Raw genomic sequence first — 27,903 nt, 5'->3', positions numbered from 1 at the left:
TATAGACATATGTTGTAGCTTTAAAAGGTAAGAGTCGCAACTTTTTCGCCACACAGTGTACCCCTGTGTAGCGCCATTGGTAGTGAAGAAATGAATTCAATGCTTGTAAATATATTAACAAAACATTTAAACGCTGCAACATTTGGTTTCCAAGTAAGAATTCAAGCTTGTGTTGTGTAATATTATCAAATCAGCTGATAGGTTAATCTAAATGTTGATAGCAATATAGTTTATTTTTCTTTACAATGCGATAAGGCGACGAAAATGCAATTCTGGTAATATTCTCTTTAGGAGACGATAAAGCTTTCATCTAAATCTATATTTCATTTTTTTTGTTTAATTCCACATACTCATTTTTATTAACAGTTATTACTAATGCGATAGGACACAATACCTACACATATAATCCTACAATTTAAAAAACATAACTACCTAGATCTTATATTCATATAACATTTTATTCCTTTGATATATTGAGTTATGATAGCTTCTCTGCTTTATTTGATTTGCGCATACACGAATATATAGTAATTAAATAACCTGTCCAATACTCGGCCGTCTTCAGGTAATATTCCGAGTTTCAGTTTAGTACGACTTCAGTATGCCAAAATCGTATTGTATATAATAAATGAAACAGTTTGTCGCTAAGTATTGGTGTAAATAGATATTGCTTATCAGTGTGGTCGCTCACTCTTTATTCTTTTACCAAAGGAATTTGTTTTGGATACGTAACCTAACTTCATCTAATGCATCAGTTTTGGTGATCAGCGTGTCCTGTGTCACATAGGCTGCCATTATTTTTAATGAATTCTTTTCTAGCTCTTCTGGTCCAAGTTGTGAGAATATGAATTCTCTTTATATCGTCTGCCCATCTCTTGCTCTGTCTTTTCCTTTTGTCCACGTCGTGGTTGCCATTCTCCATTGTCCATAGTTTGCAGTGTAATAGGTTGCAATAATTTTTGTCTACCTGTTATATCTCGTCATGTGCCCGGTTTCGCCATTTCAACTGCCTTATTTTTTTACAATGTCCTCTACTTTAGTCGTTTATCTTTTGCGATGTCCCACCATGCTTCTAAAATATGTTATATGGATTACTAAGTTACAATTAGTTGTACAAACTGGTACTCGGTAATGACTGATTCACGAACTAGATTATCGTGTTTACTTTTGTGCATATGACTGGACATATGACTCATACGATACGCGACACAAAGTCTAAGTGGGGTGCTCACGAACCGTATACCAAAAGGTAAATAATGGGATCGTACTGCGCACTTACTGTTTGTCACCAATTGTTTACTCCGCTGGCTCTGCAAGGCACAAAATTTTACGCAATATTTTTATGTGCATCGGACAGAGAGTTAAAACTAAAAAAAACATGGAAATTTTAAGGTGTTTTTTCATTATTATGTCAAAAAACACATTATTAGATTCAATCAATGCTCTGGTAAAATAAATAGTTTATTACACATTAAATTATTTTTTTTTTAAATCTGTCAAGAACAGTCTGACACCCGAGAGAGCCATAAAGTTTAACATCTAAGTTGGATAAACAACAAATTTAATGACAACAATTCCTATTTTCTAACAATTATTAGAGTTCCTCTGAGTTGGTCTGTCTCTGGACTATGACATTCTTTTTAGGACATTCTGTATAGAACTTTAATCTTAGACTAATTACAATTTCACGTTTTTTTACGAGACAGTTCAATAATACCAAACCGTATTCGTTAGAAGGTTAATTATTTACTAAGCACCACTTTAAAAGAACGACTGAACTCTCCTATCGACTTCAGGTGCAAATTTTCCTGTGGCAACCTGTCCAATTATTTTTTATTAGGTTTCGATTACAGTAAGCTGTTTTTTGTTGGTTTTTCATCCTTGTTTTTTTCTATTCTTATAATATTTTTGTTGGTTCGTTGGGTACACCTGACACAGTTTCTTAAACCAGTATGGAGGGAGGAGCGTCATCGTAGCCTGTGATAAGTAATCATAGTTATTGTATTATAATTCATTATCATAACAACACAGTTAATAAGTCAACGAATAACAACTTCAAGCTACTATTATTGATGGAAACCGTCGAAAAAGACTTGAAATTTTGAGTTTCTTGATCATTCCAGAACCTTGTATGTATAGAATTGTAGACATGTGATATTTTTTGATTTCTTAACGAATATCTCTCTCTCGCAATCTCACCACAAATCTTTACGAATGTGTCATCGAACGTCCGGCAAATTAGCGCCAACATTAAAGTTGAGTCATACATATTAAATAAATGTATTCTCATTAAACTGAACGAACACCAAATGAGGCCACCTCATTTCACCGACCTAATTTTTACAAGGATATCTCAAACTGCACATAACTAGCGATCCGTCTTAACTTCACACTGATGCATACACTATTATGTGTGAAGATAGCCGCAAGTGCGTGGTTGATATGAAGTTTTTTGCAATAAATAGTTGATCAAACAGAATAGTGGACATCATCCCTAGTTTATATATAAGTGTACGCATGAATTATGAATTCAATATCTATGGTTTTACTGTGGGGTGCTCTGCTGCAGAGGTTCAATCCATATTTGCGCTGCAGAAGCGGGCTGTTCCGGGTATTCGTTGTGTTTCTCCGAGGGAGTCGGTATGGATTAAGTTTAGGTAATTAAATATTATGACACTATCTGGTCAACATATTCTTTCGAAGCCTTTTTGTATGTACAAAGAAATATAAGCAATTTTATAACAAATGGTGACTTTCACCAGTATAATACTCGAAACAGACCCAATCTAACTGTACGACCAACCAGACTCCAGAAGATAAACCACTTCTTATATGGAATTTGTACAAATCCCAAGTGAAATTACAGAATTATCACTGAATAAATTCAATACTCTCGTTAAACGGAAATTAATCAATAAAGCTTTTTATAAATCCAATCCTTGGGATTGAAATGCTCTAGTTCAAACAATTTGTATGGCTCAAAGCTTGGTGATTCAAAAGAGCGGCGGAGAATATGTTGCCAGTTCTTCTTTCCCGCTCTACGCTCTTGAATTGATAACTAAATGTAAATTTAAAATCAATTTAACATATTTTCCGTTCACGTTTATAAGTGTATATGTTTACCTATATGAATAAAGTTATTTTGAGTTTGAATTAGTTATAAGCGAACAGATTATAAATTTCACAAAAAAGTTGTGTGTAAAAACTATTCATTTTATTGTGATGGAGCGGATATGAAATTCCATTAGAAATATATTATAAACTTTGGTGAAACTTTGAGGCTTAAAAATAATTAAATAAGAAAATGATGTAAATTCATACTGTAGGCCCTAATTATTATTTTTATTTATGAAAAAACAATAGATTTCTATATATAATACTACTAATGTATTTAGTACCAATATGGCAATGTGTATTACATACATAATGAATGACGCTGATTATTCATATAGACTTATATGAAGAAATCTTTCTCTCACGCAGATACACACCTACGCACACTGACTGACACCCGAACTTAATCGAAATTGGTTTTATAAAATAAGTTTACGCATTTGTCTCCTTCTGCCAAGCAGTGTTAACACTATGATATAAAGAGACATATATCTATGTGTAGTATATCAAAAATATAGTCAATACAACAAGAACTACCAAGAGTACTTCAAGTACTCGGCTTTTATTCCATACAATATATAGCAATAACATTTAGTATTATAGCTTCTTACCATACTCCCACAACGGACATGCCCTCATCTGAACAGCAACAAGTCAAGGGCCTTTTGATTAACTTAAACTGTTCCTATTCACTGCACCCGTATAAATGTATATTCTATTTCTTTGTTTGCCAAAGAGATTAGTAAATAAATATTTGAGAGCGATTTCTTCTTACTCGATTTGATATAACAATATGTACTTTTAGTGTTTTTACAATGGGTATTTTTTGGGTTTATATTTTATAGGTAAGCAGGTCTCTCAGTCTTGTGTCTGACAGTTGTCAGGTTTAGAATACTTTCACGAGTAAATAAGAATGGAAAATCCATTAGGGCCCAGACGCAATATGATATCACTACCTCAGGGTTCCTCGCAAGTGCCTGTGGTTAATGATTTTTAAAGATTATGAAGACGCGTAAATAACTCGTCATAGTAAACATCTATTACGATTTAAATATCCTTGTAGTTCTAAATTCTATAACTCCATGACAGGATGTAACACTTATTGAGTCACTGTACCTAGATAAGTGTGTTGTAAGTTAATTCAAATACATATATCTTAATAATTTATTGAAATATCCAGTAACAATTCTAATAATACTCTAAAACACTGTAATGGCCCGCGTCAAGATATCCAGAGAACAGGAGGTGTTTGATAACCCTACCGTGACCGTATTCGATTGTTTTCAAACCTGAGTTCATGTGAACGACGAATGTAAACTCTTGGTGCAACTCACTCACGCAATGCAGCTCAACATGACCGGCATATTCACCATCCCTGGACATTAAATTGCGATAGTCAGACGCCTGGTGTATACAAATCCCATATGATCGATCGCCGATTATGAAATCCTTGTATCGGCTCCAATTATCGACCACTCGGTCGACAACTCGTTGGCGTATCTCCCTGTGTTTCTCTTGCGTCCCGAACACACAATAGGAGACCGATCTGAACAGACAGTTACCGTCGCCACGTATTGGTACGATGCGGCGAGACATGCAAACGTCTCTCCGAAGTAGATGCCTTGGTTTGCTTTGGTACATCGTTATCAATATGTTGAATTGTTAGAATATTTTTGTCTCATCTTGTCGATTTTGGAAAAGCTTAGTTAAAATAATTTTGAATCACCTGCTTCTTACGTTCATGACAAATATTTTAAATGTCAAGTATCAATTTCGGTCAGTTGTCAGATACAAATTGGGTGTCACACATCGATTTGAGCCGGTTAGTTTCGCATCAAATTGACGTTAACGAGGCGAAAGTGTTTGGCTTTATTCATTGTGTAAACTGTAAAATAGTAAAAATTCACAACAATTTTGTAAAACAATTTATAGAAATTATTATAACAGTTATTTATAACAGATAAACTTCATATATCGTGTTTGTGTCGTAATTTTGACACAGCATAGATAACGTGGGCATAGACTCATACAGTTTTAGAGTCTATGATATTATTGACGACTTGTTGACCTTGAACTTGGGTTCGAACCAATAGGTGAGTTTGTCATTGTATTCGTTAAAATTTATAGAGTTCGTTATACGTTCAAATGTTAAGGTTGATGTTATAAAGACTGTAATGCAATTTTAACTTATTTCATAACAGCCTCGTGTTTTTAAAAAAAATACTGGGAATTTGACGTTAATTTATTTCCGTTACAGTCTGTGTTTTTTTTTAGTTTTACATGTATAGGCATTATAATACGTGAATATAGAAAAAAGACCCCAGGTCTCTATCTCTACTAAAATTACAGCTAATTGGCCTCCAAGTGTTTTGCTTACTTCCTTCGTTTAATTGCTTGCATGTACTCCGGATATGAATTCCTTTCATACACTGTACAAACGTTTTAGTATTTGCACTCATGTTCTAACATTGCACTGTGAATGTATTTAGTAGTGTAGTGTAGTATTTAATTTTCAAACTGACATGTTATTCAAGAGTTTCATTATTGTACGTCCCAAATGAGGAGCACAGACTAGACGCATATCAACATATTTTATTGGTATTTCTATAATCTGTATTATTATTTAAAGTGAAAGGTATCGCATGTTTTTGACGTTTATAAGTTACCTCCAGGAAAAAAAACATACATATTTCTAGTTTGTAAGCTGCTTTAACGCAAGGGAAACAGTTGTACTAAGGTCTTCAAGTATATACGATTCTAATTTTTAATTAATTTGTTTTGTAATTTTTTTCTTTAAAAACTAACTTTACTTTTTGTAAGAAACATCTCTCAGCACCTGAGGTTAAGCGCAATTATGTTAAATACATATAGTAAACATTGCGTTACCGTTTGATATTCCATTAAACTCATGACATACAGTATACACTTGCCTTACGAAACAGTTCATGGGATAACTAAAAATAAAAATGACTCGTTCCTCGTGGTATCTCTAACCGGTTCGCAATTTAACATTCACTATCTCTGTCCTTGGCATTTGTGTAAGAGAGAGGGAAGACCAACCTACGTTTTAAGTTACTATGTTTTGTACGCTGAGTCACATTTTGGTTTTTTGTCCTTGTTAGCCATGAATGGTTAGTTTTCACCCCTTCCTGTTGAGAAACTTGATAATATTTAATATCTACAGGTTGTCGTTACTTAGTTTTAAAAATATATTTTTATTAATACAGTAGTTTAGGTGTAATGTGCCATTTTAGGTGGTTCTAATTGGAATTAATGATTTGAATTTGACTTTGAGTAGCTTTTTGTGATACATACAATTGTATGTATCAAAAAATATATTTATTAGTCGCAGAAAGCATCGCGTAAATGACTTGGGGTACTGATGATGCAGGAATAAGATTTCCAGGTGAAGAGGAGTTACGGGATATCACTCTGATTTCTTATCCCCTGCATCTTCTACCGCATTTACTATGGAGTGTTTAGAGGAGTTGTTCAGATTAATACTAGTAGCTGCGTTTCATCATCGTACGTAGAGGCAGAATACCAATTCCACTCGTTTTACCTCGACGTCCGCCGTTCCACAACTGACCGTTTTCTAAGGCAGTTTTCGCCGCACACCATCACTATGTGGTACCAGCTACTCATTGAAATATTTCCGAACCAATTCGACTTAGGGCCCTTTAAGAAAAGGGCATATCAATTCTTAAAAGGCAACGTGAGCCCTCTGGCTTTGAGTGTCCATTGGCGGCGGGATATCACTTAAAATCTGGTGGAGCTCCTGCCCATTTGCCTCTGTTCTAAAAAAATAACCTCAATCTTAAAAAAAATACTAATAAAGGAAATTGCATTTTCATTTTAAAAAGCTTATTTTCTATTCCCCGTTGGAATCTTGTTGATGTAATTCTACGTCGAGGATAATATTGTTTATTGGATCGATTCAAGGGGCTTGTATTGCCTTGATGAAAATCTTCAACTTCGTGTTCAGTTTATATTGTGAATAATAAAGTGTTTATACTCAAGTTATCCGCGAATTGCAATCAGATATTATACAAACTATTGAAAATGTATACTAGTGATCTTTACATGCTGTTAATAATAATAATAAATATTAGCCTTTAATTCAGATACTTTTACATTGAAACACGTTTCTATTACAAACGTCTTTTAGGTATCTGTGTGCTCTTTTTTGGCAAATGCCACCAAATCCCGCCATTCCTCTCTGCACTGTGCCACTCTCTCCCATGTACCACCTCCCGATTCTTTAATTCGTCCATCCACCTTCTAAGTTATCTCCCTATTTTTCGTTTGTTGTACCTTAGGCAGCTTCGTTTATTACGTTTTTGCTCCACTTTTCTGTTCTCTTGCCATGTGCCCCGCCAATTTCGACTTTAGTTTATTTATTTTTATTTTAACATCTGTTACCTTAGTGACTTTTCTTAAAGCTGTATTCGTTATTTCGTCTATTATTTTCTTCCCTATCATACATCGTTCCATCGATCTTTGACACACCTGTAGCTTAGTATAGCCGCTCTGTTAAATAGTAATGATGTTTTATTCTCAGGCAGGCAGGCAGTTATCGCTCCAGGGTTGAAGTACTATTATAATGAAACAGGTGACACAACCATTTTAGGTCTGGGCCTCAGATCTGTTTCATGATCATTTGTCAATCTAATGGGTATGTGGCTCTCGCCGTCGCTTTTGGGTCTAAGGCAAGCCGGTTTCCTCACGATAATTTCCTTCACCGTCAAGCGAATGTTAAATGCGAACATAGAAAGAAAGTCCTTTGGTCGAAGATCGGAGCTACGACCTCCGGGATGAAAGCACGCTGGAGCCACTGCTCCAATGAAACGACATGGTCGTGTTAATTATGAAAGCGTCTCTGTGTAGATAACAGATGGTCATATATATTAAGTGGGTTTCTAGTTAGACCACATTTGTCTTTAATTCTATACATTCCGTTAGATATATCAATGAGGTCAATATACCTTGCCAAAGAAGTTGGAATTTGAAGGAATTAATGACTAGGGGTTCCTAGTGTACACTAGTGTGATGCTTTTCAAATATTTATAGGGGAGTAGGTTTTGTGGATAAAGACGTATTTGCATTAATTGCTAACAGAGCTGGAGAATCTTATTCACCTGATAAATACCGAGAGAATTCATTTGTTATGATTTTATTGTTTTATTTGTAGTATTAAAAAATATTAATAAATTCAAATCAACATTTATAAATGAAGGTAAGAACCCTTGATGGGTTCTTCTTGGAGTTTCTCTCGGCAAGATGGCGACGGAACAGATCTTATTGCTTTAAACACGTAAATTAAACTTCAAATCCTGCTAAATTAAGATTTATGATTATATAGATTTCCCTCAATTTTTATTGCATGCTGTCAAATTGCCTACTTCGAGTAATACATAAATGAGAACTATACAATCATTTTATTTATATAGGTAACACAATGTATACTTATGAACGTCAAAAAAGTAAAAAGAAATGCTTCTAATTTTACATTTACTGCCAGTTCTCAAATCAAAGGCGTCTCTTTAATCGCCAAGATGTTTGTTTTACACAATAAGTTTGTACGCTGCAACCATTACACCATATTCCACATGACATCTTAAGTAATTAATAATAATAAAATAAATTAAAAACCAAAGATTTGTCCTCTACCATATACTTTTAAGACCCTTTTTTTCTTTATCAGTGCCTAAATTTATATTTAAACACTCTTCGGGTGTCAGGTTTTTAAGGCACAAATTTCCTTGGGCGCATGAAAACAAAACACAGGTACCAATTTAGCGCGCTCTTGATATTCCATTTCCACCTAATAATTATGAAACAATGGCCATAGAAAGAGTGATATGAATGGGGCAGTTATACCCATTGTTCATGGTGAAAGTAATAACGATGAGACAGCGCTAATGAAAAAATGTGGGAATAGCTTGGGAAAATACGAAATTTATACAACACGTAAATTGTTATTATATATATATATATGTTTTATATGGAGCTCGGGCCTCAGCGAACTTCAATTCATTGAAGCGCCAGTACTCTGCAACTTCCAATACTGATATCTGTTCAGAAGTTTTTGAATTGTGTTTGGTAAAGTTCTCGCAATATCCGTTGCCGTGACGAAAACTTCGAATCGCGTGGTATAGCATCTAATAAAGTCGGCATTACATCGCTGTCGCTCTTGGAAGTTACAGAGTACCGGTGCTGTTACGATCACAACCCAACTGGATGAACAATCACGGTAGAATTATTGTCTATTGTGCTTGTTTTATTCGATAACTGGGCCAATGAGCAGCTACTGCAGGCCATTCATACCTTGAAGAGAGTTCGATCTTTTTTTAAAGGTTACGAACCTTTCGTCTTAAGGAAATACCTTCGCTAGAACTCGCACAGCATTTCTAAAAAACTGTGAAAGACTTCTACATACCCCATGTACTATTTTAGAAAGTACTTATACTAATGTTAAAATTCTATACCAATGCAAATAATTGTGATTGCGCATCCTGGTCGGTCTGTTGATATAATGCTGATTTGTGGCAGTAGGTACCTGAGGTTACCGTTATTTATTGGTCTCCACGTAATTATTAAATCTTAACATTTACTACTGATACGATAGAACTACACAATAATACCTACATCGATAGTTATATAATTAAAATATACAAATAAAATAAAGGTATATAACAAGCAGCTCTTGTTAACTCAGCCAGTTCACGAACAAATAGGTCTACCTCGATAGAAATTGTATTTATTATATGTATCGCTCGCGTGATTGGCGCTTCGCTAACCAAGTACGAATGTGCGCGCGGTATATATAAAAGTTGTAACATTATCCACTCAACCCGTAAGTATCCTAAATAAGTACACTCACAGAGCAAGCTGTGTTCTGTGGCGTACCCACCATACCTAGAACAAACAGTCACTCTTCATATCTCCTATATATATTTGTATTAATACAAACAATTTAAACCAGACCAAAGTCATCGGTTCTCATACTATAGATAGCTATGAATATTTCAAGATCATAATTCTCGGCCCAGCCATTCTCGTGTTTCAGCGAGATAGCTGTTAGTCTATAATAATATAGAGTAATTCATATATTCTGTAGTCTAGTAAAATTATATAATTAAAATATCGCTAATAAACTCCTTACCACTTTTCATAATTATTTTATTCTTGAATTGTGTAATAATCTCCACGAACAACATTAGTTGTGATAGGCATCCAACGCCTCGTACGCAGAACTTCTGAAATGACAGTAATGCAATACATAATACACCTAAATATAATTATTACAATAAAAATAAATCAACACAATTTGGAAGTTAACTTTAGTTAAATTCGGCTTATTTAGTTTTTTGTAGATAGCAAATATTTGTATAATGTATGTAACTAACTTTCCGTCAGATTTAAAGGTATTATATTGTACGGTCCTATTGTAAAAAGTCTATTTGTACAAGCTTTCCAGTCCTTACTAAAACTCCAAGCGTTTCCGAGAATGGTTTTAAAATTTATTGTTGTTGGTAGAATATATTTTACTTTGCGGGAATTGCCGTTGGCAATATTAAATGAAATCGCTGGGGACATAGTCGGATTATTTTATAAAGAAAATAATTAAACACTTATCAGTGATAATTATTTCTTCGTTATAAAGTTTTTCACTCACTTCCTTAATTTTATAATCTTTCTTTGTTTAATACAAAATAACAACGAACCAGTAAACAATTTTTATTCTTGTATAAAACTTATCAGATATTTTATCGCTCTTGCTTCACGATCATGGTTCAGAAGTATTTCATTATTAGTTTGTAGACTCTTGCATATATTTTAATAACTTAAAGTATGCGAAAACTATTGGAATGCGGGCTTGATAAAAGTTTATATTGGTTGACATCTGATAGTAGAACTTGGTCAAATTCTACATTAACGCTAGCTCCAAAACGAATCTCTTCCATCACCAACAGTTCTTTAAAATTATCGTAATGGCTTTAGAATTATGTATATGCTTATCAAAAGGAGTATTTCTCTTTTTCAGCTACTTTAGTATTATTTAGGTGGTTTTCCTCCAGAAGAATCTTTTGGCCAATTCGATCGCGAGAACTCAGTGTTGAGGTCTATATACAATACATCATATTTAATTTTTTTATTGTTAAGGTATGTGCATCATATGTATGACATATCATGACTCATTCCAAACAAAAGGCATGTGATTTAACGTTTATTTACATCGGACACGGCTGTGTTTTATATGCAACTATTATTTTGTTTACGGATTTAAAATTAAAAAAAAAACCTTTAGTTCCACAATTTAAGAAAGTTCTATGCTTTTTGAAATGAGTACGACAATATACACTGTCTACGTATGATTATGACGATTGCTAACTAAGAAAAAAACCGTATAAAACATTTATCATACATATTTAAGGCTAAAGTCCTCACTCCCATCTATCTAAAAATATGTACGTAATCTAAGTCATTTCAGAAATTCGTGTAAACATAAAGAGGCGAGCAATTAGCCGCGTTCAAACAAATACCAACGAGATATTCGAATTCTCCACGCGTTGGTTCTCTGCTATAACTACGTAAATTTATACATCATTTGTTATATAGGAATAGTAAAAAGAGATGCGAAAACACGTGCAAGTATTGGCAGGCTAGTATTCAGTGTGGCTATTGAGGATACGTGGGTAGAAAAGTACAATAGATATGAAATTAAAATCGATCCAAACTTATAAACTATAAGTAAACGTTAATCACGGCCGTAATTTCCGCCTAACATAATAATCCTGTCACACATATATTTTGGCGTAGTTGAGGAAATTGGTTAACATTTTCCTAACTGGCTTTATCATACCTTCCACGATGTCGCTGACAGTTATATATATATATTTTATTTCGCGGATAACCCTCATCTAACGATAGACGCTTTCTATGCCCTGAATATGTATGATTACATAGGATCGTTTTAGTAGGTTACTAATAAATTGAGTAAGAAGTCATTATTAACCTCAAGCAGTTAAAAGTTGTATCGTATAGTTATTATTAATAGTTGTATTGTTAACCAATTTCCTTCTACGCCAAACTATATTTGAGAGGATTAGGAATGTGAGGCGGAAGTTACGACCGTGTTTAACGCACTATAAATGTGGACCGATATCCATATTTTTTTAGCATTATAATTACTTTATATTAGGGATGCATCCCATACCGATACATCGACGATTCTTTGGGTTTATATATCGGCAATAACATAGCCGTGTTAATTGCCGATACAACGATACTTTTAAATTTCTCGCTTTAAAAGAGTAATGTAAACGCGCATTTTGATAAATCTAGTTCAATGCAAACGAGACACGGAATATCTATGCCCGGGGAATCCCCAGTTTTAATTCAGTTTGTTGTCCCTCTCACCCGCTTTGTCCCGCGTATTATATTTTCGATACCAAATTAAATAAAATACAGAATAACAAAAATCTTATCAATGTTAATTTTAATCATTAACAGTTATTTATTGTAGTTTAATTATATATTACTCTTAATTCTTCATTTTAATCACTTAACCTTTAATCTTATTCACCAAACATTCGGCATCGGTATCGTTTCGGCAAAAAGGCGTATCGATGCATCCCTACTTTATATATCTTCATATCTATTGTACTTTCCTATGCATGTGTCCTAAATACCCTAAAATATAATCTTATAGCCTCAAGACATGACCGTGTCTCCACTGCGAGCGTCTCTCTTTATTGCTGCCTATATTTTAGTATTTTCTTTCATTAATCTGTCGGTAAACAGTCAGGCCACAAACAAAATAATTTTCAATTTCAAGTTCCCGAGTACAACAGATTCTAACTTTAGATTTTTAACTAAGATAATATTTGATTAAGAGAAAAATTTGCTACCATTAGTATGCTATACTCATGCCTAACTAAAGATCAGTGAATCAGATTCATTCGTTGCATCTGATTCACAAAATTATTAAGTAATACATTATTGTGAGTCAGTCTTTGAAGTAAAATATGTAGAATTTGTATTAGTTAATACGTTTATTGCTAGTTTCGGTTTATCATAATTGTTATTATTATAAACTAACCAATTTATAGATCGTGTTTCAATTTGAATTGTATGGTCACACTTAAACAAAGTTAATTAATGCGTTTAAATACTTTAGAAGTATGTAATTTTCATGGCACAATGAAATTTATCACCTACGGTCGCCTATACCTAGCCCGATACAAAATAGTTCGTCTAGTATAGAAAGTAATGCAAAGCATAAAATATAGAAAGTAAATATTAGTATAATAATTAAGAACGTTTAAAAAAAAGTATTAAAAAATGTCATAAGTAACGCGACATGTGATAGTAGAACAACTTAATATTTGATATAGATATACAAAAATAATTAAGTTAGAAAATTTCACACTAGACGAACTATTTTGCATCGGGGCTCGTAGTTAAAATTAAATAATTTTAGTTAATCCCGGTTTAAACTAATAGAAGTGATGTTTAACCGTTAAACTGCTAAAACATTAATCATGATGGTTATTGGAAAACTCGCACAAGAGCTTTTAATCAGAATGAAGTAAAAATATCGAGAAACGTGCGTTCCGTATTTAGGTCAATACACATACGATGTTATAAATTTCAAACCACTGGCTAATTGATATTGGGTAATTCTTAATTTCCTCGTAAGGGGATTATAAAAAAATGTTCTGCAATTTAACATTATCCCCGTGTCAGGTATCGTATCATATATTATATAAAAGAGTTAATCTGTATATGATAGCTTTTTGTGTAATATATTTTAATCATCAATGTTTGCCTTCCGCAAACTAAAGTGATAAGAGGTAGCACTCCCGTTGGTAATATATGGTGAAATAATCACCAAATGTACCCAAGAAAAAAACACGACCGTCTAAGAGGTTACGATACTTCTTAGTATCACTATATACCTCCTAGAATACCTAGAATATCTCTATCAAATATCTGAAAGATCTCGGAAGCTGTTTATTTCATTTTGCCCTTACCAAAGAAAGTTATATCTCAGTATTTACCTAAAGAGCGTTCCTTTTAGTAATGAAAATATTTTATAGAAACTTTTAAGACGGTACCTCAAAATGAAGTATTCGTTTCTGAAATGTATCACTATAGCGAATATAAGGCTCGTTAGTTGGTCCGGAAAAAGAATCACTCTCGTCGCTTTGACAACCAATATTTCATTTTCCATATTAATCGATCAGACGGCACGTTGTGCACTTTGCAGCTCGTCCATTACTTTCTTATGCATTCCGTCAAAAATGAATGATATGAATGTGCAAATGTCCGTTTTAATTATTTCTCTTTTATGCAACTAGCATATCACTTTTTCGACTAAAATGTCATTAATATGACCCAAAATATAAACAACATAGGAATAAGGCCTGATGGTTTTCAGAAAATCAATTCTTGACCTCTTTTCGCAACCCCTCTCGTTTTATGGATACGCACATTCCAGGATCGATAGCGAAAAAGAGCTGGGAGTTTCGGGAATATAGTCCTTATTTGTTACGTAATAAGTATAATAATAGAGAAAATTTGCTACTTCTCAAGAAATTATTTGTAAGCAAACTTGACACTGGCCGACAAAATGGTAATTAGACAGTTTCAAACGCCATTATCATCTTAATCTTTATACCTTTTTGTGACAATGTTAGAACATATAACATTGAGTAGTTATTCTAAAGTACGCTTATGTAGACCACCCACTATATTTATTTAAATTAAATTATGGAACGAATAGACACGAAGTTTCGACTTCGTAATAAAACTTCATGAATTTTGGACTTTTGCATAAGTTCAGTGGATACTTCATTAATTGCTTGTGTGTTTACTTACAATGTCGGTAAAAAAAATATAGTCTTAGTTTCATAAGTTCCATTTTTTTTTTGTTTCTTGTCAAAAAGTATAATATGGCGATACAACCGTATATGGGTCTTGACATCCAAACAAGCTGTGTGCCTGATTTATATCATCGATTTTCGGGTTTCAATCATGTCGCTACCGTCAAGATGTTTGCCTTCACTGTAGTAGCAAACGATAATTTCGTATACAAACCAAAATTGTCCCCAGCCGTGGCACGAATACTGCCAAGCTATCTCTGTTTGTGAGAAAATGTATGTATGTGCCATATAAAATATGAAAATCACCTTCACTATATTAATTTAAATAGTCAAACGTGATTTCTATAACAAATACCCATGGGCTCACTTCAATACCATTCGTTAAGGAACTTATTGAATAGAATCTGGTGGGAATATGCTGAATCTATTATATATGCGCGGAAATGTGTATATCAAACAAGTAATGCAGTTTTATAACACTAGAGGCAGAAGATAGAAATATCTGTATAAAACCGTATGTTAATAACAATAATAATAAAGCCCGTTTAATTTCTAATCGTGACAAAAAGATAATATACAGCTTTGATTTTTTACATTATATACACTATTTTATTTATCTAGTTAACTATATCCTATATCTTAGCTGTATTCAGTAGCGTTGATCGGTTTGTGTGCAAACCGTATGTTAATTTATACTAAATCAATAAAACTATATAAGTACACTGACTAGCACTAAGAGGTACGTTCTTGCAAGGTAGACGAAAGCCAAATTTCATACAAATTTCGCGATTTACACCTATCGGTACGACAGTTCTTCACAGTCTCAAAAAGCCGTAAGCTATGCTCGCTGAACCGATTATTGAATTTGCATCGTATTGAAAATGGAAATTGTGCTCAAAATAAAGTCAGGATGAAGGTTGTACACGATCTTTTTCACTTTCTATGTAAAATTTATGAAATTTTAGCTGAGCAAAGAACGCCGTAGCCTCAACTGTGGTTGTATAAAAACGCTACGACATATGCCTCTCCCACAAGACGCTTTACGCTTAATAATTCATTTGAAAATATGTATTTATGGGATTTTAAGTACTAAATAGAATTTTGGGTTGAATGAGTACTATACAAACCAGTTAACTAAGCCTAACTCTGTCTCACAAAAGCAACAAAAGAATCTTAATCGCTAAGAATGACTCCCATTTATGAGAAACGTATTTTTTTGTATCATAGAGTCGACGCCACAGTGTATCACAATCAAAGCCAAAATGGCGTCGCGTAGTCTACGGAGCGCGTAACCTCCATAACAATTCTCTGGAATATAGGAGTGGAGAAGTGTGTCAGTGACTCTTTAATTAACATTGTTCGTTGTTTGATTTCATTTGTAGTTTGTTCCAAACCTTGTTCATAACTGATAAAGTATTTTTTTATAGGTATAAAAGTTGTTGAAGTGTAAAATGTTACTATAATATTAATAAGTAATTATAAAATAGTTATAATAACTTTGACCGCAATAGTTATTACACCTATGGGATATAAACACACCTAAAACTGGCCATCCACTAACTTTAGTTGACAAATTAGTATTTGAATAATGAATTTATTAGCACGAGTAGGTGTTTATCGATTAGGGAGAAACCAGCACAACAGTTTAACAACTGTATGTTACTTTTAAATAATTATTTATATTTAAAGGTACGTTCTTTCAAGTTGTAATTCCGAAATATTAATTCAACATGAATGGTCATTATATAGTCTAAATAATTATTAAAAACTAGCGGACCCCACAGACTTCGTTCTGTCAAAAAGATTTGAAATGTGGCAGTTTTTTATTCCTACCAATTTTATAGTCGGCGCAAAAAATTCTCATAAGAGTGATGGTTTTGCCATCACCCTGATTATAGACCGATGTGTGAGGTTCAGCTCGGGTGACCAAAGTATCTTCGCTTCCACGAACTTTGGCCACCATTCTGTGACCCACTAAAAACCCCGACTGAGATGTCTGCTAGAGGGCTTCAAACTAAGAGGCGAACTTATGGTTGTAATCCAAACCATAACCATAACCAAACCTGATTGGAAAATAATCTAAATGGATAGTGGGAACCTAAAAGTAACTAATATTTAAAAATTGTGTGCCTCACTGATATATTTTCCTATTAGTATGTATTCAAATATTTTGCTCAGATAGGGATATTAAATTAATAATTCAAAAATTAAATCCTTTTTTTAACGCGATTTGTTTGAGTGAGTGCTTGTAATTTAATATGAACTTTAATGAATAGCAATAAAGTTCAAATTGATTCTACATTTTATTTACAAAACGTTTGTATGGGAAAAAGAAAAGGTCTCTTTTAGGGTTTTCCCGGAAATTGTTTGAATTTTTCTCGCCGTAAAAACCATCTTAAAAGAATATTTGAAAAAAAGAATTGGTACAATTGTTCAAGGCTTTGTAGACTTATGCGCTTACCAACACATTTTGCGATTCATTTTTATATTATAGATGGTAAATAACTACAAAACAAAAATTATACCCCAATTTTTACTGTACAAAAGAGTGACGGAGAGTTTCTCGCCAGTTTTTCTCGTCCGCTCTACGCCCTGTGTCTTCTATTGGGTAGTTAATGTGAAATTTAATTTTCCTTTTTTAAATATTGTTTATAAGTGAAAATACGCTTACATAAATTAGATTTGGTTAATTTTTCAATGCAAACCTATCTAACTAACGATAAATAAAAAAGTGTACAATATAGACCGACGATTAAATAAATGTAGACAACTGTGTATATGTAAAAAAATATGAATGTTTTGTTATATGGAATATAAAACCAAATTTAGTCAAATTAATTATTAGAATGTCTAAAGAATGCAGTGCTTCAAAGTAATTTTGACGAAATGAGTTTGCAACTTGAAATAAGTTCTCAGTCCTTGTTATAACTTATTTAATAACAGTTTAATGTTCAAGCAAAAATCTCTAACCGACTATATTAAAAACTAGCGGAATTGCAGGAAATTTTTAATATGTTTTGCAAGTAAATAATGATTCTCAGGGATAATGATGAAGTATGTTGATGATGAAAGAAAACACACTGTAATTCAATTTTTTCTTAAATATTACAACAGTTTAACATACTTGTATGTATGTATGTATTTAAAACATTGTTATTATCTACAAAAGGTAAATTATATGTTATAATTTCACGGCTTGTATCATTAAATCATGCAGAACATAACGAATCACAATTTACTGATTACAATATTCTTTAAAGTATGTCTTATCAAAACAACGTATTTTACAGAATCTGGGATAACTGGGTACATTAATTAAATTATTGCAAACTAAATCTATCTTAATTTATTAGAAACGGGATACCTATATCTTGAAATCGAAGTTCAAATCTGGCTTATATTAGAGTTAGTAAAAACTGTACTATAGTTTTGTCAAGGTTACGATTTTGTCATTATATGAGCACCCTTGTAGCAGAATGGCGCGAATTTGCCAACGATTCACGTTATTACGACGATTTCCGTCTTCTTTGCATACAATTTGTATAAGTTATTATTATACGAAATCCGTTCGTAGGATGCGTGTATGTGTTTCGTGTTTTCGATACAAAAGTCAATCATTTTCTATTACGATAGCTTGAATACTGAACGACACTAACGATACCAATTAAGCAAGTTTGGGGTCAGTTTAGGTGCTCTCAAAGATCTCTATTAATATTGGTATAATTGAAATTCCCGCAAATTAATTTAGCAATTCTCTAATTTCTATATCAATTGAATTTAGTCTTCCCTCATTACTAGTGTGAATAACGCTATTAAGATATGTTTATAATTCCCACACACAATTCTTTATATAATAGGATAATATTTTTTTCCTAAAGAAAAGCCCGTTTTTAAAGAACTTGTACGCTCTTTTATTAAAGGATCCAAAAGTGTGCTTCAACGGTTCCAAAGTATGTCAGTGGGGATTTTTCACCTAACATTGAAATCTTGCCGTACAAGCCGTGAGAAAGGACTGACCATTTGGTCAGTGTTCTCTGAAACTCGTATGAAGAGGAAAACAGCTTCAGCATAACAGCTTAGTAGAATATAAAATCTTGACTGAGTGGCAAATACAAATTACGTACAGGTAACGACATCAGCTGAAAAAGCAAAAACTAGGGTCATCGGATCTTTATGCACACACGTGTACTTCATGGACATATAGGTATATGTATTCAACATATTATGTTTTTTTATAACATTTATAGTGTAATGTAAAACTGAAACGCGAAAATTTTCCGTCCACACTACATGATAGGCATAGTTGGTGTCTCCCAAACTAAAAAAAAAAACATTTACAAAGGTATTGTGATGCGTTTAACGTAGACAATAAATATCGTGCCATCGTATCGTGCTTTTTACTTTAACGGGTTTTCATAAAAAATTTCATTTCATATTTCAATATTCTGAAATCCTTTTTCAGTGAAAGCACTCATGAAACGACAAAATTCCACATCTATCATCGGATTTCTGCGCTATAGAATCGGTGAAAACCGTATTGATTTTATTTGTATATACTCTTTACAAAACTATATTTGAAAAATCGAGTGGTGCATGAAGGTGAATCTGATAAATAAACTTAATGTTTCCATGTTTGTTCATAGATAATTTGACTTCATAGTAGCGATCATTAATTATTAAAATTCAGAATCGTTTAGGGAATTTAAGCCTTAAAACGAATTATACCTGAAACGAATCGGAACCTCCAATACAGTTTAAACTCATAACAACAATACTAAAGATATTGTGGATTGCTTGAAGGTTTAGGAAGATATACGCTTCGTCACATCATTTAATTTTACAGACTGTTGAACTGCGCCTGGATTGAACAGAGAAGTTGTGTTTATACAAATTCACCTAATAACAGCTTATAATTGTACTCATAGTCGTTTATAAGTCTTAAGTCACTTAAAGTTTTTTGTTTATTATAGATCTAATTTGCAAAAAAATCACCGCATCTGGCATTTGATTTCGTTCTAATGTTGCATCGTTCGAAACAGCATTCTAGGTGTTCTTATTGGACTATCGTGGGGTACACAAATTATTATTCAATGGAACTAGACATATTTCTAGTATATACCATATCTTAATATTACGTGCCAAGTTGACATTGCGCTATCAAAAATTCCTCGAAAGTGATGATTAATCAGTGATTCAAGACAATGACTCACCTCAGTATAATTAAATTACTGCCATTTTTGAGATCTGACCTCTTAAGCAAATTGTCCTGACATCTGGGGCCACTATAGGAATTTCTGGGTCAAGTATTTTAGATGTGTTGAGGCCCTTGCCCTTTACAAGTGTCGACTATGACTATGATGATATATATATGATGTTATATAGTTTTGCAGAGAGAAATGACCGTGGGTATTTATTTGTAATTTGGTTATGCGTTTCATCACTAAGTTACAACTCTTTAACATGTAACCGACTCCAAATTTCACTAAAAAGTAATCAATAGCAATATTCTTATTTATTGTAATTTTTCTTGAGAAATGTTAAACGAAATTAATTTTACTTTGTAAGTATAAGTCTAATTTTTGTGCGTGTATGTAAATTATTCGCTGAAAATGGTCCATCCAGATGGATCTACGGATGGTGGAAAGGAAGTGGAGTGGAAGTGGAGGTGGAAGTCGTCGAAGTTTGATAACTTGCTACTCTTTATAGTGGGTTAAAATTATGTAACGATCCCATACGATCAATGCATGAAACTTATTCATACAATCATTTTAACAATTTAACTGAAAGACATAATGAATGTCGTCTTTCATTACGAGAACAATAAAACAATATCGCTGATATTTATCAGATGACGTCATGACTCTTATCGAATAACTATATCTGTACAGACGTAATATATTTATCGTGATATAAACCCGAAAGATTTAAAAATTAAAAAAAAATGCGGTCTCTGCATTTAGTTGGAAGAATCATATGCTCATCTCTGTCTCACATATTTCGGGTATCAACTTACATTCTGTGTATGTGTATGTATAGTGATGATTGAATACATAAAAAAATATCAGCAAACTTTTAGAAACAAATATACGACATTTCGTATGTTCGAGCTATCACGTCTACGTCAAGATTGGTCTATTGTAGTACATATTATGTCCCACTTTGGAATAAATAGGTCAGGGCCCGGGACACGAGTCACTCCAGAGTCAGGTAAAAGGGTGGGGCGGGGTACTCCCCGTTTAGGATCGTTTTCCTCTATCCACACTTAACTAATGTAACCTCATTGACACAACTACAGTGTACTGCATACAGTGTTACTTTATGATGATTTGAACACGGTTTTATTGCTGATTCACCAAAACTAAATACACAAAGCAACAAATACTATTCGCCCACAAGTGTCGAGGCTTGCAATCTCTATTAATTAGCCCATTAAGTACAATAGCATTTATTTCATCTATTCTATAGTGATGCCAATGTTTGGTGTATATATATTCGATATGGTTTTAATAATAAAAATTCTCGCTGTAAATAACTGACTTTATAAGAATGGGACTTTTTAAGATAAACAATATAAGGGAATTTATTAAAATATATATTAACGTTTCGAGTAATGTATCAAACCTGTCGACGTAATGCGGCTTTATTTCTCCGACCACCATCCTAGTTTATAATATACCCTTTGCTGTGCGTGAGATACAATGAGAGGAACGTAAAATAAAAAATAACCGTACAATTTGGAATAAATTTATTTATTTAAGCTGCGAACTGCGACTAATGACAAAACTAATAACGTTTTTGACACGGTCGTAGTTCATGGTAAGACTCGACTCCGAATAAAAGACTTTGTAACTAAAACGAAAGACTTTGTATAACTCTACATTCGTCGTTAGTACGCAGATTGTCGTTACATTCAACTCCATCTCTCAGCTGTCACAAAGTTATAGCTGATATTTTCTGAAGAGCTTTTACGATATTATGCTAAACTGCGTCTGTTGCATATGAGCCTTTTGATTCTATATTTCTAATAATTTTATTCAGGGATTTCTTATAAGGGTAGAAATCATCACCTAGAAGGTGGAGAAGTAGTTTTTGTCTTCATATCAAGTTTAATAAATGACACAAATTATTTGTTAAAGTATGTTACATAAAATATAAAAATTATAAGTGCATCTATAAAAAAAATACCAAACACTTTTGCAATGTCTTCTCTTCAATCCAAAGTTATTGCTTATCTTTCGGCTGACGGTGAAATAAAACATCGATTAGAAATTAGCATGTGTTGTACTGTGTACAGAAAACTGCTAGCCGAAAAGAGGAAACCTGGAACATACAATATTCAACCTGGAATAAAACAGTGACGAGAAATTTGAGATAATTCAAAGTCAAAGTCAAAATAACTTTATTCATATATAGTATAGGTAAACAAATACACTTATGAACGTCAAAAAAAAAGGTAATTTAATTGTATATTTACATTTACAACCAGTTCGCAAGTCAAGGGCGTAGAGCGGGTGAGATGAACTGGCAAGAAACTTTCCGCCACTCTTTTTAATCGCAAAGTTTTGAGTCATACAAATTGTTTGAACTGGAGCAGATCAATCCCAAGGATAAGGATCATTTAAACATTCGTCAAATTTATAAAAAGCTTTATTGATTAATTTACGTTTACCGATAATTGTGAATTTATTCAGTAATAATTCTCTAACTTCGCTTGGGAGTTTGTTGTAAAAACGAATACAATTTCCATATAAGGAGTGGTTGATCTTCTGGAGCCTGTTTGGTCGTACGTTTAAAGTAAGTTACGTTTCTAGTAATATACTGGTAAATAAAAAAACTGTGGTTGTGATATTAATTTACATTTATTAATCTTCATAGATATTTTGATTTAAATTCATACCTTTTATAATTAAAGCATCGGAGTGGCAGCATTAATATTAAATTGGAAAATCTTGCTACTTTCATGTAGCTTAATCTATGATCCACACCCGTGAGATAGTTCTAATCTTATGTTGAAAATAACTTCATGAGCGCCGGAGTAACTACTCAACAACTTGTGAGGAGTTGATTGCGCGTTAACCGAGCGTAACTTTGTTTAAAACTTCAAGAGATGTCGCCTCGGGCATCCATTGTGTAACTAGGATATTTATACCAACAATGACATGTTATTTCCATAAAATTTACGACCTAAATTCTTCGTAATTCGTTCATAATTGTGTGACTTAATCAGTTCGAATAATACGACGACATATGTGAGGCACAGGTGGCTGATTCTTGTCGATAAAAAAATAATAATCACAGAAACAGATGAATTCTGGTGCCGTAGGGTTGTAGCGCTACAAGATTATTATTACTATATGATCAAATAATAAATTAAAGTATTTCAAAAATAAATAAGGAGGCAGATAACGAAATTAGGCCAAGGCCGAAGGTTGTAGTACCTTTTATATATATACTACAATTAATATAATCACGCTTTTTAAGATATATTCGAACCTACAACGCAATATCGCTCCTATAAAACATAGGTCGACCGACAACCGCGTCGAACTCGTTTATCGGTTGAGCACAATTCGAACTGGAATTTTGAGGCAAATTGAGAGCGGAAACAACGGTCCACCGCGTGACCGCCACAGCGGAAAGGTATTCCATACTTTCCGCTCATACTTCCAACGAAAATGTATATTTGACTTTAGTCAAAATAATTGTCACCTATTGACAAGTAATAAGAGAAATTGTAAATATTTTTGACCCGTGTGATATCGTTGGACTTAATATATGGATATGTTGATCTGTTTGGGCTTCCAACCACTTGTGCGACATTCGTAAGTGTACACTTCTGTGTATTTCTCGAGATATAACTCATATCGAAATGAACCTTATTGTTTCCTGGTACATATGGCAACGTAGGGAAATGCCTTTTATTTTGTTAAAAAAAACGAGTTTTTAAGATATGGATATCTAGGTAAACAATTTTAAATGGTATTTCGAGTTAGTTTAACCTTGTACATTAAATTTTTATACATTGCATTACACTTTACATGTGTTTTAATAGTTTTAGCATTTAACTAAATTATACGTTAACAGAAGTTAAAAAATCTTACAATAACTTAATAGACGACCATTTATGGACATATAAATATAAAGCTTGCGATATTTATTATATAAAATACAAACCCGTCAAACTTTATTAAGCTAAAATCTAATAAACTTGGATCCTTGTAACAAGAGATTAAGTTAGCTGTCGACAGCATACCTACTGTCCATGTACTCATAATACACCAAAGAGTAAATTTCTATCGTGTAAAGATATTAAATATTAAGAAAGATCGTGCAGCTGTACGCCATTGCGTTCGTTAGACTTCATATTCAAAATCTATTTTAGCACTATTTTACTTTTCGTTGTAGAAATTTGAGTGTCTAATTTTATAGAAAATATTAGACGAAAGCTAAATATTTCTTAGATAACGAAAATATGCATTAGCGGAAGCCATCAAATTAAAAACAATGCAGGCGTAATACTAAAGTTTGTTTTGAAAAATGTGAACCCCATTAATCCTCCAGCCGAGTGAACAGTTAAGTTCTTAAGCCTTCAGCAAACTGCGAAACAACTTTCAAAATCCACTACAAATGCACTCGGCTGTTCTAGGCAAGCAGTGAAGTTTAATGAAGAAAATTTAGTATTGTTTAGCTAGAATATTTCATACAACATGTCACTCACAGAAGAGGCTAACAGTTCTAACTACTAAATTATAGAACCAAAATGTAACTACGGTAAAATAGTAAAGAATTCTTGTGCCGAAAGCATAGAATTGCACACAGTTTTGTAATAAATTCGATTGAACGATACGGTCCAAATAGTACATTTAACAGAAACGTCATGTATTACATTTTAAATTTTGAATTAATATAAAATAAGAATTAATACTAAATTTTCTTTTACTGATTCGAGTTTCGTGATGGGTCAGGTCAGCTTATGTATGTGTGGCACTTCGAAAAACGTCGGTAAAAGACATGAAAGAGATAAACGCTAAGCCCGCTGAAAGGTTAAACGAGCTGATATTCCGTTAAAACAGATTCCTTCTACTTACGTTCGCATTTAATTGAAGAGTAAAAATCGTTGGATAAACCTTTTGAAATACGATAAGCTTTTCAGATAATTATCTAAATTTATAAGGAGAGAAGTGGAAAAGTTGCTACTCTTTATAAAATCGTTTAAAGTATGCACTAACGACTGAGCATAAACTTTATGTACATTGTAATAAAATTTGCCATAAAATAAACTTAAAATAACCAGAGTTAGAACGTTAACATGTTGGTATTGATGTGGACAATTTCACTTTGTAAGTATATTTTTTTGCAGTAGTATAATCTTCTCTCTCTCTATAATATTTATTTTTAGTTTCAATATCAAGAACCTTGAAGATGGAACACAAATTTAGGCATAATTTGGATTCACCACGTTGGGATATGCGAAGTAATCATATAAACAGGCACAGTCATGACTTTTATCAAATAGATGGAGTCATCCCTAATAATGAAGAATTACAATCATATTTTAATTTCCTATCAAATTTATCAGGAAAATTAATTGAAAATATTCGCGAGAACATAAAAACTAATTACGGTCTAGAGAAATATGAAGCTAGTTTGGTTGACTCCAACTTCAACTCAACGAATTCAGAATATCAAATTATATTGCAAGACTATTTCAAGAAAATGCTAAAGAACTCTAAGTATAACGATAGCACGATATTTTTATTAGATTTCATAGACCTCTCAAATTTTCTTTTACAATCCGTTGTGGAAAATAACTTATCAGATCTAAAAGCAAAGACCTCTTTATCGGACATTTGGTATAACCAACCTTTCAAATTTACGGTTTTGAGGCAGCAAATGAAAATATTAATGAATGTAATGGAAATCGAAATTTGCAACAACTTATCTATCTGCATCGGAAATACTATTTATAGCGAATTTATTGTTGAGTACTTACGAAATTTACTAGATACTAAAGAAAATAGTTTAAAATCCTTCTTTTTGGCTGTGAGTGACATCTTGTATGAACACATGCATTCTATTAAAGGCAATGAGGTTTTTCGAAAGAAAATGGAGATTCTTCCTCAATTAGACTCTATTTATCAACGTGATGCTGTGGACTTTATGGATGAAATTTTAACTGGACAAGATACTGATATTTTTAAAGCACAATTTATAGACTTAGTACAAGCATTGAGGGATCTTATTAAGTTTATTGATGAAAACTACGATTTGAATTATGAAAATGTAGACAAATTGGATGATTTGTCTAAAAGTTTTTACAAATTAAAAAAATATTCCAATTCAGATATTAAAACTACACTAGAAGAACTGGTGAATAACATGGAAGTTAATGTTAAGATATGGCCTCTTCAAGTTCAAAGTAAGTTAGATCACTTATGGACGCAAGTAACACAAATAGCTGCTAGAATATAAATGCGAGTTAATTGTGAGCACTTCCGTGCAAATCGACTTGGTAGGAATTAAATATGGATAAATCTTGTTTGTTTTATTTTATAGTAAGCATACTGAAAATCATACACGAGAATTCACCTTAGTATTAGATGAACAGTCTAAAATACAGGTATCGATTGATGTATGTATTTCATCTTGATTAGTTCTAAATCCTCCATAATTACGTTACCTCAGCAAGTATGCTTGAGATATTATTAAAAGAATCGAATGCAAATGGTAATGTCGACATAATACTTCAAGCATATCAAACAGTTATAAATTCCTAAAACACTTATATCGAGTGTCTACTTCTAATAACGGATGCATTAAACATTCGCAATATAATGAGTGTTCAGGACCTGTGCGTTGACTCATTGTCCTCAACAATGGGTTGAAAACGAAACGATGTGACGCCAAAACATTCCAACCGAGAATCCATAATCAATGGTATTGTATTTTACGTGAGTAGACTCCGTGTGCCTTTTGATTCAACAATGTTTATAAGCATGTTGTGTGATTCTTCGACGCGAAGTATTTAAAAGGCCATTGACGTTGACAATGCTGTTCCAAGTTTGAAACTTTGATTATTTCGACAAGGTATTCGAAGTTTACACAAAGGCCATGTCCGCAGATTAAACAACTTCGCTAATATAGGATTGAATTTAGAATTGTTGACGATTAATTTTTCAGGTTTTTACATTATTTACTTAAAGTATATCTTCCACAATTATATTGACTGGCGACACGTTATGGTGGTTAGATTTACTAACTCACTAGTTTTATTCTGTCAGATACTTTAAATTGTTTAAAATTAGAGCGAATTATTAAATATTTGTTTATTGAAGTTATACTTCTTTTGGCGCGTTAGGGAAAAATGATGATTTTTTCTATGCGCGCGCACACCGTCACAAAAATCCGACACGCGCACGCCGTCACAAAAAACCGACACCCTGAATTAAGCATAGTCAACATTTTAAAATAAAAATTGCCATTTCTTTAATTATTCTTTTATTACTTTTTGTGATATTTAAATAAACTTCATTTAACTAGATAACGCGTTATAATAAAACCTTCATTGTATTCAATACCTTTTTTCTATTGTTAGTTTAGTTTTTTCTACAAACGTAAAATAAAGCGAAAGATAAAATAAGTAGAGTATAACTTCTAACGCGTGCACATAAGTACAAACAGATATCTTTTTAAATAATATTCATTACGAAATGATTATCTTCGACCAATGTCTATTTAAGGAAAAAAATCTGTTTGTATTCATATTACGTTAATAAATCTAATTTATGGCTATTTATTGTAAATTAGCACCTTTATATGAAATTGAATTTTATTCAAACGCGACGAGACTACGTGACGCAAATGGATGGCTTCGTTTTTAACGGGGCCCATAAAACCG

General features: G+C 32.8%; 2 protein-coding genes and 1 long non-coding RNA gene across 5 annotated transcripts in view; 2 read left to right on the top strand and 1 right to left on the bottom strand.

The window, feature by feature from the left end:
• LOC123718461 (Krueppel-like factor luna) overlaps positions 1 to 27,903 on the top strand; it is a 62,111-nt gene that overhangs the window by 4,997 nt on the left and 29,211 nt on the right. The window lies entirely within an intron of this gene.
• Positions 21,734 to 25,246, bottom strand: LOC123718462. Of its 3 annotated transcripts, none has more exons than XR_006755026.1 (3): positions 25,094 to 25,246; positions 22,903 to 23,139; positions 21,734 to 22,346 (listed from the first exon to the last, which is right to left on the bottom strand). It is a non-coding gene; the product is annotated as an uncharacterized LOC123718462 (long non-coding RNA). The 3 variants fall into 3 exon arrangements; XR_006755028.1 differs by having other exon boundaries at positions 21,734 to 22,325; XR_006755027.1 differs by lacking the exon at positions 22,903 to 23,139.
• LOC123718460 lies at positions 25,211 to 26,540 on the top strand. Its single transcript, XM_045674969.1, has 2 exons — positions 25,211 to 25,345; positions 25,405 to 26,540. The coding sequence occupies exons 1-2, from the start codon at positions 25,315 to 25,317 to the stop codon at positions 26,475 to 26,477; spliced, it is 1,104 nt and encodes a 367-aa protein (XP_045530925.1). The 5' UTR covers positions 25,211 to 25,314; the 3' UTR covers positions 26,478 to 26,540.

This window comes from Pieris brassicae, chromosome Z, assembly GCF_905147105.1.
Source record: "Pieris brassicae chromosome Z, ilPieBrab1.1, whole genome shotgun sequence".
NCBI lineage: Eukaryota > Metazoa > Arthropoda > Insecta > Lepidoptera > Pieridae > Pieris > Pieris brassicae.
Note: the sequence above shows the minus strand (reverse complement) of the source record. Positions and strands in the feature narration are given on the sequence as shown.